The sequence below is a fragment of the Lactuca sativa genome, chromosome 8, assembly GCF_002870075.4.
Source record: "Lactuca sativa cultivar Salinas chromosome 8, Lsat_Salinas_v11, whole genome shotgun sequence".
NCBI lineage: Eukaryota > Viridiplantae > Streptophyta > Magnoliopsida > Asterales > Asteraceae > Lactuca > Lactuca sativa.
In genome coordinates, this window is record NC_056630.2 from 71,199,416 (window position 1) to 71,212,257 (window position 12,842).

A 12,842-nucleotide genomic window follows, 5' to 3' on the forward strand; every position below is an offset into this window, starting at 1 on the left:
ACAACTTTTTCTGGTTGTTTGATCTTCAATTTGTGAAACACAGTGCTGGGGAACACCTATAATCAGCTCAATGTCATTTCAATATAAAAAAAAGGTTGAGAAATCAAGCCCTAAATCTGATCAGGGAAAGGATATTCAAAATGGAAGTCATAAAGAACAAGCCCTTGAACAGTAGGTGAAAGCAGTTCCATATAAATCAAAAATTCATTAATTTCAAAACAAAAAGAAAGCCCAAAATGATAAAACCTATTGCTGGACTTAAGGCTCAGTAGCTAGCATGTGGATTTGTGCATAAACAAAACCAAAGCCAGAGTTTGCCCCAATAAAATCTGATAGTCATTCCTCTTTATAATGATGCTCAAGTTCTTGCTAAGAATCAATAGAAAATGATAGTAGTAAGATACAGCAAATGAAGTTAAAGGGAAGATGGTGAAGGCAATAATAGAAAGATGAGGTTTGTCTTTGATTACTTTGATGAAGATGATGAGGACAACGTTGCACTGAGTTTAGCCTCACAGATCCTCTAAAAAAACAAGTTTATGTTGATCCAAGGACTAAAGATCGGGTCTTCAAAGTAAGAACTTGAATTAATATTGATGAACTAAAAGGAAGTGAAACCGAAGTGCAATGCCCCAAAATTAGTATAAAGTAAAACCAAATTTTCTTTTCTTGTGTTTAAGACTTTTAATACATGCTTACGGTGTTCAACACACCAACATAAGGATACAATCGTATCACAACCATTAATTAGGGGTACATCATACTAACAAGAGGATACAATCATATCACAACTATACTTTAGTTGCACATCATACCGACAACTATAGTTTAGGGGGCATTTGGGATTAAGTTTTGAAAAAAAAAAAAAAAAAAAAAAAAAAAAAAAAAAAAAAAAAAAACACTTTATGATCATAAAAGAGTCACTACAAGAATCTTGTGCTATGCAGACGACTCCTATCCAGACGACACATGTCGTCGCCAAAAGTCGACCTATCCAGACTACATGTCGTCCGTAAAGGGTTTTCAAACGTTGACTCCCTTCCTTTGACCAGAAGAGCTATAGAGACGACATGTCGTCTGTATAAACTCGGCGGGAAACGTGAAATTTTTGGCGGTATATCGAAAATATTTACAAACGAAATGTCGTCTGGAAAAGTGTCTAAAATAATAATTTCAATTTATTTTAATTCCTTGTAGCAGGAAGTCAAAATGCCACCGTTTTTTTTATCCTGTACCGACGACATGTCGTCGGTATAGGGTGATTTAAAATTAATTTAGATTTATTTATTGTCCTTGTTAGAGAAACTGGAAAACGATGTCGTTTCTTGTGCTATAGAGACGACATGTCGTCTGGAAAGGTGGGACCAATCCGCGTGAAATGTTTTTTTTTATTTTCTTTTATTTATTAATCACGTTAAGTGAAACGACGACGTATTGGGCTACCTTTACAGACGGCATGTCGTCTGGAAAGGTGGGACCGGTCCGCGTGAAATGTTTTTTTTTTTATTTTCTTTTATTTATTAATCACTTTAAGCGAAACGACGACGTATTGGGCTACCTATACAGACGACATGTCGTCTGTATAGTGTTTCCCTGTAACAAAACCCCATTTCAGCTTTCTGTTTGCAATCGAGAACCGATCTTTTTTCTCTCAAGCTCGTCGGCGATCATAGGGTGTTTCCAGCTCGAATTCGTCGGCCACCATAAAGGTAAAGTGTTTTGGTCCTTCATTGCTTCTTAATTTGTGATAACTTGTGCTTGATTTGTAATAATTTGGAGCCCTAAATCTAAGCCCCATTTATCTATTGGCCAGCAAAAGGTTCAAGTGCTCAATAGAAAAGGGTTTCCAGTGATTAACCAAAATCTAACACCGATTTTGAGGTTAGTATATTGATTTCCTTTTGCTGTTAAATACCACAGTCCACAGTGACGTTTTTTTTTCAATAAATCATGATATGTATATGCATTTGTTTATGCACCATAATGCTCCATAAATGTTAAATGTCTAAATGTTAAATATGTGAAAAGAGGGTATAAGGCCACATTTTGCTTTTTTGCTTTCTAAGTGCATACAATGTTATATATTTGCCACATTTTGCTTTCTATGTGCATACAATGTTATATATTTTACTTATCTACAAGTAAAAGTGATGATAGAAGGCTATAAGATCTTTACAATTTGAGTTTATGTGCAACCTTATAGAACTAACAAAAAACTTCATGTATACATTATGTTAAGTTAGATACATTACCTTAAAAAGTATTATTTTGAGTTATTTGATGTAATTATATGCTATTGTTTGTATTGTAAAGTGTTTAATATGGTTTCAAAGTGTTCAATTTTGTTAGTGACTTAATGTTGGTCATTATGGCTTTAGCTTAATTAGGTTATTAATAGCAACATACTTCTAGTAATTTTAAAATAATTATGAAGTAAATGTGAATTAATTCAAATCAAATTAAATTAGTTTTAAAATCAAATTAATATTAATATTAATATTAAATTAAATTAAATATAAAATCAAATTAATATGATTTTCTTATTAGGACACGTTGAATCGTTGATTTTTACTTTAAGTTTCTTCTTCATAACCATTGTGAATACTCTATCCAATCAATCTAATTTTTACTTCTCGAGTATATATTTTTTTATATACTTGAGAATACTCTATCCGTTCTCGGGTATATATTTATTTATCTAGCACAAATACAATCTAACTTTCAATAACTACATATATAATATAATTTTTAAAAGTGAAACATCGATGACGATCGATAAGAGTTGGATTAGAGAGAACCGAATGTCTTCAAAATACTTTGAAGGTCTTAAAAACTTTATGAAGATTGCTGAGAAACATGTCAACTCTAAAGGAAAAGTGCGTTGCCCGTGTAAAACGTGTGTGAATTCATATCGACATGTTTTGCCTACGGTTTATGCCCACTTACATGACATTGGGTTTCTAGAAACATATACTACGTGGATTTATCATGGTGAGAAACATGTCGGTTCTTCGGATTCGAATCCAAGAACAAACACACCCACAAGTAATGAGATGTTTGATGTAATTGATGATGTTATGGCGGAACAAAATACAAATGAAGAAAATATAGACGAGGAGGGACGAGGTATAGACCCGGAATTTGATGATTTGTTTGAGGAGCTCAATACGAAGTTATACCCTGAATGTAGCGATATGTCTGCCTTAAGAGCAAGATTCCAGCTTCACACTATGAAGCTAAAAAGAAGTTGAAAAAGATAGGGTTAGGATATCAATCGATCCACGCTTGCAAAAATGATTGTGCTTTGTTTTGGAAGGAGAACTCGACGCGTCGGCGTGGAAAAGGAAGATGCTTAAATATGCGAAAAAAGTTCAAGCACAGCGGTCAACCTTTACCTGTGGAAATTGATAGCGTCGGGGGGACCTATAGATTCATAAATACAAATGGCAAAATGTTGACAAGGTTTATCTCAAACTTTGTGGCAAATCATGTACCACTCCATTATAGGAATTGGAGACGTGTTCCTTTCCATTACTATAAAGCTATGTATCCTGAAATTGAAGTAAGTACAAAATACTTTTTATATGTGAAAAATTTTATACTTTTTAAATGTTTTTTTACTAATTAAATTTGTTTTTTTATTGCAGACATATTTTGATCTTGATATGTATCGGGGTACAAATCTGTGGGATGCCGTTCGAGTGACTGTACAGAGCGACTGCCAAAGAGCTTATAAACAGCACAAACATGACGTGAAAGATTATTTTGATAGTGTTGGTGGATATGATGATGTGGAAGGTGCAAGACAAACTCTACCGGATGATATGGATGAGGAAGCTTGGAATAACATGATCGATCTTCTTTTTTTGGATGAGGGTTATAGGAAGCAGTGCAAAGAAGGTAAAGAAAGCAGGTCCAAACTTCAAATTACGAGTTCTCATGGAAGTAGAACATATGCAGACAGACGACGTGAGGAGGTAACTAAATTTATTTGTATTTTATAAAAGATTTATTAACATTTATGTAAATATATTAATTGTTTTTGGCTTATTATAGAGTGAAAGAGGAGAAGACCCGCAACATATCGACGGTTGGAGACAGATGCGATTTAAAGAAAGTCGGGGATGGTGTACACCACAAGCAGAAATAGTTTGGGTAAGTAATAAAAAAAGTTAATAAGTTGTTTAATAAATATGTTATTATTATTTTAGTTAGTTTAAGGTATAATATTATTATTTTAGTGTATAAATTTAGTTATTTTTTTTAATTAATATACTTTTAAATTTTTCTTTATCTTAGGAAAACATTCAACGAGAGAAGATGGTGATGCAATCACAACTCGGGGAGAACGAAAAGTTAAATGAAGAACAATGCCTCGCTTGTGCCTTCAGTGAGAGACGTGGGCATATTCGCGGAATTGGAAGGAAACCAAGCATCAACAATAATTTATTTCCAAATGAACATACCAAGCGTTCCAAAGCTTCCATATCCCAATCTTCAGATAATCTCCAAGTTGTTGTATTATCCCAACAAATTCAATTCATGCAGCAACAAATGCAACAAATGAACCAAATGTTTAATAACACTTTCGCGTCTTTCATTCCAAACTTCCAACCACAACCAATGCCACAATTCCAGTTTAATCCCAATATGGTTCCACAAAATAACCCCGAAACATCAAATGAACCCTTTTTTATCAATTGACTATTATAACCCACTTTATAAATTTAAGTTTAAAATGTCATCTATACCCTTCATAAACTTTCAAAATATCATATTTACCCAAATTATTAATTTATTCAGTTTTAATAAGGTAAAAACTATTAATAACTAATTAATTATTTACTCCTATTTTATTGTTTTCATGAATTGTTTGCATCATAAACATAGATTCGTGACATGCGGAAAACTGGGTAGATCTCAGACTTAGAAAAGCTTCATTAAAAAACTCTCTAGTAAGATACTAGAGAGTAGAGAGGGGGAAAAATTACAAAGAAAATACAGCAATCAATGCTAGGATTATGCATCCAGTTCGTCCAAACAATGAGACTTATGGGACCTAGAAGCCAACCACATGTAAGAGTGGTGCACCACTGAATAAAAACATCTCCTTTTGGATTCTTCTTTTTTATTATCTGCAAATTAACCCTAACCTGTTCCCCAAGCACCAAAGAACCCAAAGGCTGCATCCAACCACCACATCGACAACTTTCTTAGCATTACAGGATCCTCAAAAGCCATGTTGCATTTTCTCAATTCAACTTGAAATGCAGAGTTAAAATCTCTAGTCATCCATAGTACATTCTGTATAAGAGGGTTGTGGGTGTGATGGAGGTTTTTTTATACTATGCGTCAATGCCTATACATGCTCAGGTAAGTTTGGTTATTACAGTTATTTTTTGTAATATGTTCATGCTTTCATATATAAGTTTATTTTACAATGATGTGTAAGCAACTCATTTCACTCACTCCATGCTTTAATCATCTCCATTTTTGGAATTAAGTTTTAATGAGTACTTGTAATTTCATTCAAACAAATGCTTACAAAAATGAAAACATAAAAAACCACCAATATAGATCTTGAGAAGGTCAAAGCAGTTTTTAACAAAAAATAAAAATTAAAGACAATTATTTTAGCCCTATAACTACAAAAGATGGAAATCTTAATATGTATATTCATTAATATACCTTGACAAAATAAGGCATATAAAAGTTAACTTTTAAGATAAGTAATATATATTTGCATCTTCTCTATAAAGTCAATCCACCAATAAAAAGAAAGACAAAAAGGAATCCAATGTCCAAACTACAAAGATTATGGAAACATTTAGTTTATTAAGTAGGTAACAAATTCTACATAATTTATTGTAAATAGGTTTGAGTGGACTTTGAATCTTCTCACCTAATATTGTTTCTTTCACATTTTGTTTTGAAGAAATAGTTATGATGACGAAATGTAATCATTAATTGATCAATAATAATAAATATATACATCACCTGGTCCAATCATGGTAAAAGGTAATCGTAAACTAATCACCTGGTCCAATGATTTTGTAAAGTTTCAGTACTATATCATATTTATAATAATTTAATAACAGTGTGATAAGAAATGGACATTTCCTCTTTGTTCCTTCTTATTGTCTTTTTGGAAAAAAAAAAAAAAAAGAATATATAATTCCACCTGTTTGGTCTTATCTACTCTTAAGTACTATTAAGTTCAGTTTTGGCGTGTTTGAAAAAATAAGTAGGAGATATCAATCGGTATGTGAAAATGGTTCACCTCATGTCACCATAGATCACTACACCTTAATGAACAAAAAACGTTTTCCTTTTTAAATTGAGGTTTATGAGTAACGGTGTCTATCCAGTTGATAATTTATACACACACACACACAATATTGGCTTTTTGATAAATCTGAAATTTCTTGAAAACCCACACCTGCTTATATATAGTTCATTTTATTGTGGTGCTCTAAACAACATACCTTCCATCTCAACAAATCAACACATCAATGGCATCTTCTTCTGCTACTGCTCCAGCCTTTACTTCTCAGTCGTGGAAGTATGATGTTTTTCTCAGCTTTAGAGGAGAAGATACTCGTAAGACGTTTGTGGATCATCTCTACACAGCTCTTGAACAACAAGGGATCTTTACTTACAAGGATGACGAAACACTTCCTCGGGGCGAATCGATTGGTCCATCTCTTATAAAGGCTATAGAAGAATCGCAGACTGCTGTCATCGTATTCTCTGAAAACTATGCATATTCTTCATGGTGCTTAGATGAACTTGTACATATTATGGAATGCAAGGATAAGAGAGGCCAAATCGTTATACCCATATTTTATAACGTGGAACCATCTGAAGTGAAAAATCAAAGAAGAAAATATGGGGAAGCACTTGCCAAACATGAGTTGGAGAACAAGAACAAAGTTAAAACTTTGGTACAAACATTTTTGGATGACCCTTGGGGATGGCTCTCTGCACCGCGAGAACAAAATAAGAAATACGGAAAAATATATGCCAAGCAAGAGTTGGAGTACAAGACCAAGATTGCATCTTGGAGACAAGCACTTGCGGACGCAGGTAACATCTCTGGATGTGAACCAAAGCAAATTGCCAACGGGTAATTTTCTTTTTCTTTTTTGCGCTTTTTATGCTCAAGTAATGTGTGCTCTATCCCACACCTATACATGTAGCTTGTAAGTTTTATACAAATGTTTAAAGTAACTTGATGATGTTAATGACCTTAATAGATAAACAGTGGCCTTGACTAGATCAATAGATCTGTTTAGTATGTTAAAAGATATCTCAACTTCAAGGATTATAGATAAGCTTAAATCAAGTTATCATGGCTTCATTCAGAGTTCTAATTAATGTCCGTACATGATGCCTCACTTGAAGCTACAACAAATAAACCATCTTGTTTTGCTTTTCGCTATTTGAAACTCGCCGATGTTTCCAATGAAAATTGTTGCAAACTATTTGTGATATTTATTTTGCAAGTTCTATTTTGAATGTGTCAATCTGAAATATAAAGGGTGATTAGGACCCCCCCCCCCCCCCCCCCCCCCCACCTTTTTTTTTTCTTCATGAGGCATCAAAGAAATTACCTCTTTTGTTAATTTGAGTGTGTGTTAAATATCCTTGTATATCCAAAGTGTAGGCATGAATCAAAGGTTATCAAAGAAATTGTTGACACAATTTCACAGAGATTGAAGCTAGTAACTTTAGGTGCAAATGGGAACCTGATAGGAATAGCGGCTCGCATGCAAGCTTTACAATTGGAGTTACAAATTGGGTTAGGTGGTGTGCGCATGATTGGAATATGGGGGGTTGGGGGTGGTGGTAAGACTACTCTTGCTTCTTCTATATATGATGAAATCTCTAGCAAGTTTGATGGTTCCTGCTTTGTAAAAAATATCCGGGAGGAATCAAGTAAGAATGGCTTGGAAAGCTTGCAAGAAAACATCCTTTCGGGTGTTTTAAAACAAAAGCAACCACAGGTGATCAGGAGAATCGAGGAAGGAAGACGCATGATACAAAGTAGGTTATGCCACAGAAAGCTGTTAATTGTTCTTGATGATGTTGATCACCTTGACCAACTAAAAGCATTAGCTGGGTCGTATGACTGGTTTGGTGAAGGAAGCCGAATAATAATCACAACTAGAGATGAGCATGTGTTAAATGCACACAGGGTGAATGTGATCCACAATATTAGATTGTTAAACGACGATGAGGCTATTAAGCTATTTTGCAAGCATGCGTTCGAGGATGACAGACCTCGGAAAGATTATGAGCAGCTTTCAAAAGATGTGGTTTCTTATGCCGGTGGGCTTCCGTTAGCAATCAAAGTTCTTGGTTCTTTTCTGTGTGACAAAGACATGAATGAGTGGAGGAGTGCATTAACCAGGCTGAAAGAGATCCCAGAGACTGAAATTGTGGAAAAGCTCAAAATCAGCTTTGATGGACTTAAAGGGGTTGAGAAAGAGTTGTTCCTTGATATTGCATGTTTCTTCAGAGGGGAGTATAAAAATGAAAGAGCAATGATGATACTTAATGCTTGTGGCTTTCATCCTATCATAGGACTGAAGGTGTTGATACAAAAGGCTCTCATAAATATTTCTTCAGATGGAATGTTTGATATGCATGACCTGGTGCAAGAAATGGGACACTACATTGTTAGAGGGGAACACCCTAAGGATCCTGAAAAGCATAGTAGAGTTTGGAAGGAGGAAGATCTCCGAACAATATGTGCTATGGGTGCTATGATGGTAATGGTTAAGCTAGTTTTTCATGATATACATGTATAAAAAGAAGCACTCTTATGCAACTGACATCATTAATTTTGTTCCTCTGTCACAGGAGCTTGACATGATTGAAGCGATAAAGAGTGTTTTGTTGGCTGATCCGATAAATCTTCCTCCAATTGTTGCAAACATGAAGAACCTTCGGTGGATTGAATGGAATGGTGGTCTTGCAAATCCCTTGCCCACTCACTTTTCACCAAGGAAGCTTTGTTTTCTAAAATTGGATTGCATACGGCCAAAACAACTTTGGGAGGGTTATAAGGTAATGCTATTTTATTTAATTATTAGATTAAAGAAAGTGATAGACGAAGCAAATAGTTATGTCACTAGTTATTGGCTTTGTTTAACAATCTCGGTTGTAGCTTTTCTATAACTAGCTAACAGACTAAAGCATGAATCATTATATATCTTTATATATGTTCTTTGTGTTCTTTAAACCTGGTTTTGTTTTTATTTTAGTAATGAAATATATAAGTGTTATTTCATGAAACATCTCACATTTTGTTGCGAAAAAGATTTAATTGTTGGGAATAAATCATAAATGTGATGTATGAAATATAAACTTCACATCACATGTCATGTACCATTAAATAACATGAGTAATCAACATAAAGCTTGTTAAAAAGGATCCATGCTATGTAGGGTGACAAGACTTTTTTTAAAAGGATCCATGAAGTTAGGGGTGTTCAAAATTCGGGTCAACCAAATAGACAGTCTATTCCATTTGTTATCTGGGTCAACTAATCACTTACCTTTTCTTTTTTTCATTTTTTTTTTCAAAAAGTATGGATAACCGATTTTGATTTGGTTTTATAGTGATTAAATTTTTTAGACAATTCATATGTAATAACCATGAACTTTTTGAATAATCACTTGTTTCATATGATATTGAGATTCTAATCCATGGTATTTTATATCAAGCTCATGCCTCGTATAAAAACCCTCATGTTTCGACATTAAAAAAAGTTATTTTCATTGAGTTTTTGAATATAAATATCGTATTATTATTTGGCTAATATTTCTATCTAAATGTAAATTTTATTGATTGATAAATGATAACTACTATGAAAAGAAAGTGATCCATAACCCTTTAAAGAATAAAGTCTTGTGTATGGGAAAATTAAAGTTGTTGTGTACGGATCAACTCCCATTATGAAAACCGATGTCATCAGTTCGGGTTGACAAAATGTTTGTGGTTTTTTTATTGGATTACTATCGTCCATCAAGTGAACCTAATTTGTATCAATCTAAATGTTTCATTTACAGATGGCATGAATTGATTTTTTCTGATTATCATGAGATACGGAAATAGTATATATGTCACTGAACGAGCATATCATGATTTTTTTAAATTAATTTTATATAGATATTCCTTGAACTTCTACAACCTTTATACACTTTTGACTTGTTTGCATTTGTATACAGCAGTATCTCCCAAGTTTGAGAATCATGGAACTTCATAATGTGAATAACCTCATCAGGACACCAGATTTTGACGGAATTCCAAATCTTGAAAGATTCCGTCTTTCTCAATGTCCGACTATAAAAGAGATTCATCCATCTATTGGGTGCTTGAAAAGACTTGTTTTCTTATCTGTAGAACATTGTTTCAGTCTTGAGATGTTTCCACCCATTACCCGATTAAAGATACTCGAGACCCTTACATTCACAGGATGCCCTGAACTTTTTAAACTCTCAGAAATCCAACCACTGAACATGGACAATTTTCCACATCTTCATTTAGATACTAGTGACACGGAAGTTAAGAAACTACAAAAGGACCTTACTGGGCTACGGCTATTTCAGAATGGCTTAAGAGAGTTGGTTCTTAGCTACTGCAATTTGAGAGATAAGGACATGAGCACTGCTGCTTGGGATTTGCCTAACTTGGGAAAACTCGATCTAAGATCAAATGAATTTTCACAATTAAATTTTAGTTGCTTACAACTCCCTCGGGTCAAAATGCTGGACGTGTCAGGTTGTAGACACCTTGTAGAATTGTCTGAGCTCCATCAAGTATAGCTGTTGTTAAGGCAGATCGTTGTACATCACTTGAAAGCTTTGGAGACATTTCAAACTGTAAATGGTTGTGGAAAGTCTCACTCCTGAGGAACAATAAACTTGGTGGTGACAAATTACTACACTCCATGCTCCAGGTTTGGCTCTACCTACCTTTCGTATTCTATTCTTTATCATATAAGTTGAAACATAATTAAGGATAATTGACTCTGTTTTCGATGAAAGGGGCATGCTATTGAAGATTACTATATTAGTGTCACTATTCAACCGCAGATTCCAAAGGGGTTTGTTAGTAGACTCTTTAAGGGAAACACATTTACACAGCATCTTCCAAATGATTGGTATGATGACTTTTGTGGGTTTTTAATATGCATTGTTACCAAATTACCATGTCCGCGTGTGAATATAATCATCAAGCAGGAGGCAGATGAAGATTCTCGATCTGAGGTTTGGGAGGAGTCTGATAATGAAGAATTGGAGCCCAAATATGATGAAACAAGTATTTCCGTAGGATATGTCTCATTTAATAAACTGAAGCACACTGCATTTTTGAATTCATCATACAATATGATCACGTTTTCCATAGACGACATGGGTCAGCAGTCGTATGCAGCTGCAAGTTACGTTGGAGGTGAGCTTGTTCCAAGGGGAAATGAAGGCGATGATCAGGTGCAAACAGCAGATGGCTCAGAATTTTGGGACAAGGAAAATGAGGATGGTTCAAACACGTTTACTATCCAACAACATGATTCGAAGTCTTCCATCGAGATCTTATGGCAACACTATGGCGACAGGTTATCCAATACCGTCCGACAGTTATTTCAAGGATCTGGCATCTCGTAGTTCACTATCAACTTTTTCTCTTATAGACAGGGAGTGGCTGGAAATACCTTTCACTAGTAACGAAATAAAACAAGTCGTATGGTATAATGGTAGTGTGGATCTTCCAGATTGCCTCGCCCTGATGGGTATTTTATCGAGTTTATCAGACATTTTTGGAAAATACTCCGAGGAAACATAGAGGCTGCTATTAACGTGTTTGAAGAATCTAAAAACATCCCCAAAGGGTGCAACGCGCGCTTCTTTCACAACACTAAAGCATAATTGTGGAGCGGATTGTTCTTTGGTCTTTCGATTGGATGACAAATAGGAATCATAAATATAGTATACATTGGATTTTTTGGATTGAAAATCCAGATATATCAATTCCTATGTAATGTTTTTTGGATGTTTTCTCTAGCTTCCTGCTTTAGGCTTTTATTTATTTATTTATTTTTTTAAGTCAATCATTCACCTGTTTAAAAAACTCAAAGATTACAATATAAAATCCCAAGTGTTTAAACAATTGCTGATTTTTTTTCTTTTTATATAAACAATTATCGGTTTTTTGTATTTTTTTTATTAGCAGAAAATATTACTTTTCATATATTACAAAATTTCTTCAAACATCACTTATACAAGGTAAACAGACCAAAAACAAACAAGCAATTGAAACGTGGAAGGAGAATGGAGACAAATCAAATTGAAAACTTGTGTTGGATGCATCGTCCAACTCGGTCAAACATCCTTTCTTTTAACTCTAGAATCATCATATTTCGTTATCATCCACTTAATTAATTCCTCTGTTACTTGACGAATCTTCTGAACTTATAGCTTTCAAAATAGGTTATGTCCTTTTTCAGATTCTTATTGGACAAAAAAGTTGTGAAAATACTCAAAATAGCTTCCATTGGGAAAGCTCTAACTGTGAGAACTTGTGGTCCCATCAAAGATATTGTAAATTTGGGCAGCCTAGTTAATTTAGTTAACTAGCCCAAGTTATATGGCCCATGTATATATCTATATTTTTTTTGAAACTTCAAAGAAGGTTAACCTACTCCTAAATTCCACATATACCTCCTAAGAGACTTGAACCCATGACCTCTCATTTGAGAGACTCACTCCTTACCACTAGGCCAAAGGCCATTTGGTCCATGTATCTATATGTGTAATACTCAGTGAAGAGAGGCAGTA

General features: G+C 34.3%; 2 protein-coding genes across 6 annotated transcripts; both read left to right on the plus strand.

The window, feature by feature from the left end:
• Nucleotides 1-4,074: 4,074 nt before the first annotated feature.
• On the plus strand, nucleotides 4,075-4,708 carry LOC128127518 (uncharacterized). The gene is made up of 2 exons (XM_052765985.1): nucleotides 4,075-4,155; nucleotides 4,300-4,708. The coding sequence occupies exons 1-2, from the start codon at nucleotides 4,102-4,104 to the stop codon at nucleotides 4,702-4,704; spliced, it is 459 nt and encodes a 152-aa protein (XP_052621945.1). The 5' UTR covers nucleotides 4,075-4,101; the 3' UTR covers nucleotides 4,705-4,708.
• A 1,554-nt stretch (nucleotides 4,709-6,262) lies between these two features.
• Nucleotides 6,263-12,162, plus strand: LOC111902638 (disease resistance protein Roq1). 5 transcript variants are annotated; one of them, XR_008225817.1, is made up of 6 exons: nucleotides 6,263-7,126; nucleotides 7,667-8,774; nucleotides 8,866-9,072; nucleotides 10,236-10,966; nucleotides 11,055-11,170; nucleotides 11,250-12,162. XR_008225817.1 is itself a non-coding variant. In XM_052766971.1 (4 exons), the coding sequence occupies exons 1-4, from the start codon at nucleotides 6,513-6,515 to the stop codon at nucleotides 10,830-10,832; spliced, it is 2,526 nt and encodes an 841-aa protein (XP_052622931.1). In that variant the 5' UTR covers nucleotides 6,263-6,512; the 3' UTR covers nucleotides 10,833-12,162. The 5 variants fall into 5 exon arrangements, 2 of the variants coding, with proteins under 2 accessions (XP_052622931.1, XP_052622932.1); XR_008225816.1 differs by having other exon boundaries at nucleotides 10,236-11,170; XR_008225815.1 differs by having other exon boundaries at nucleotides 11,055-12,162.
• Nucleotides 12,163-12,842: the final 680 nt, after the last annotated feature.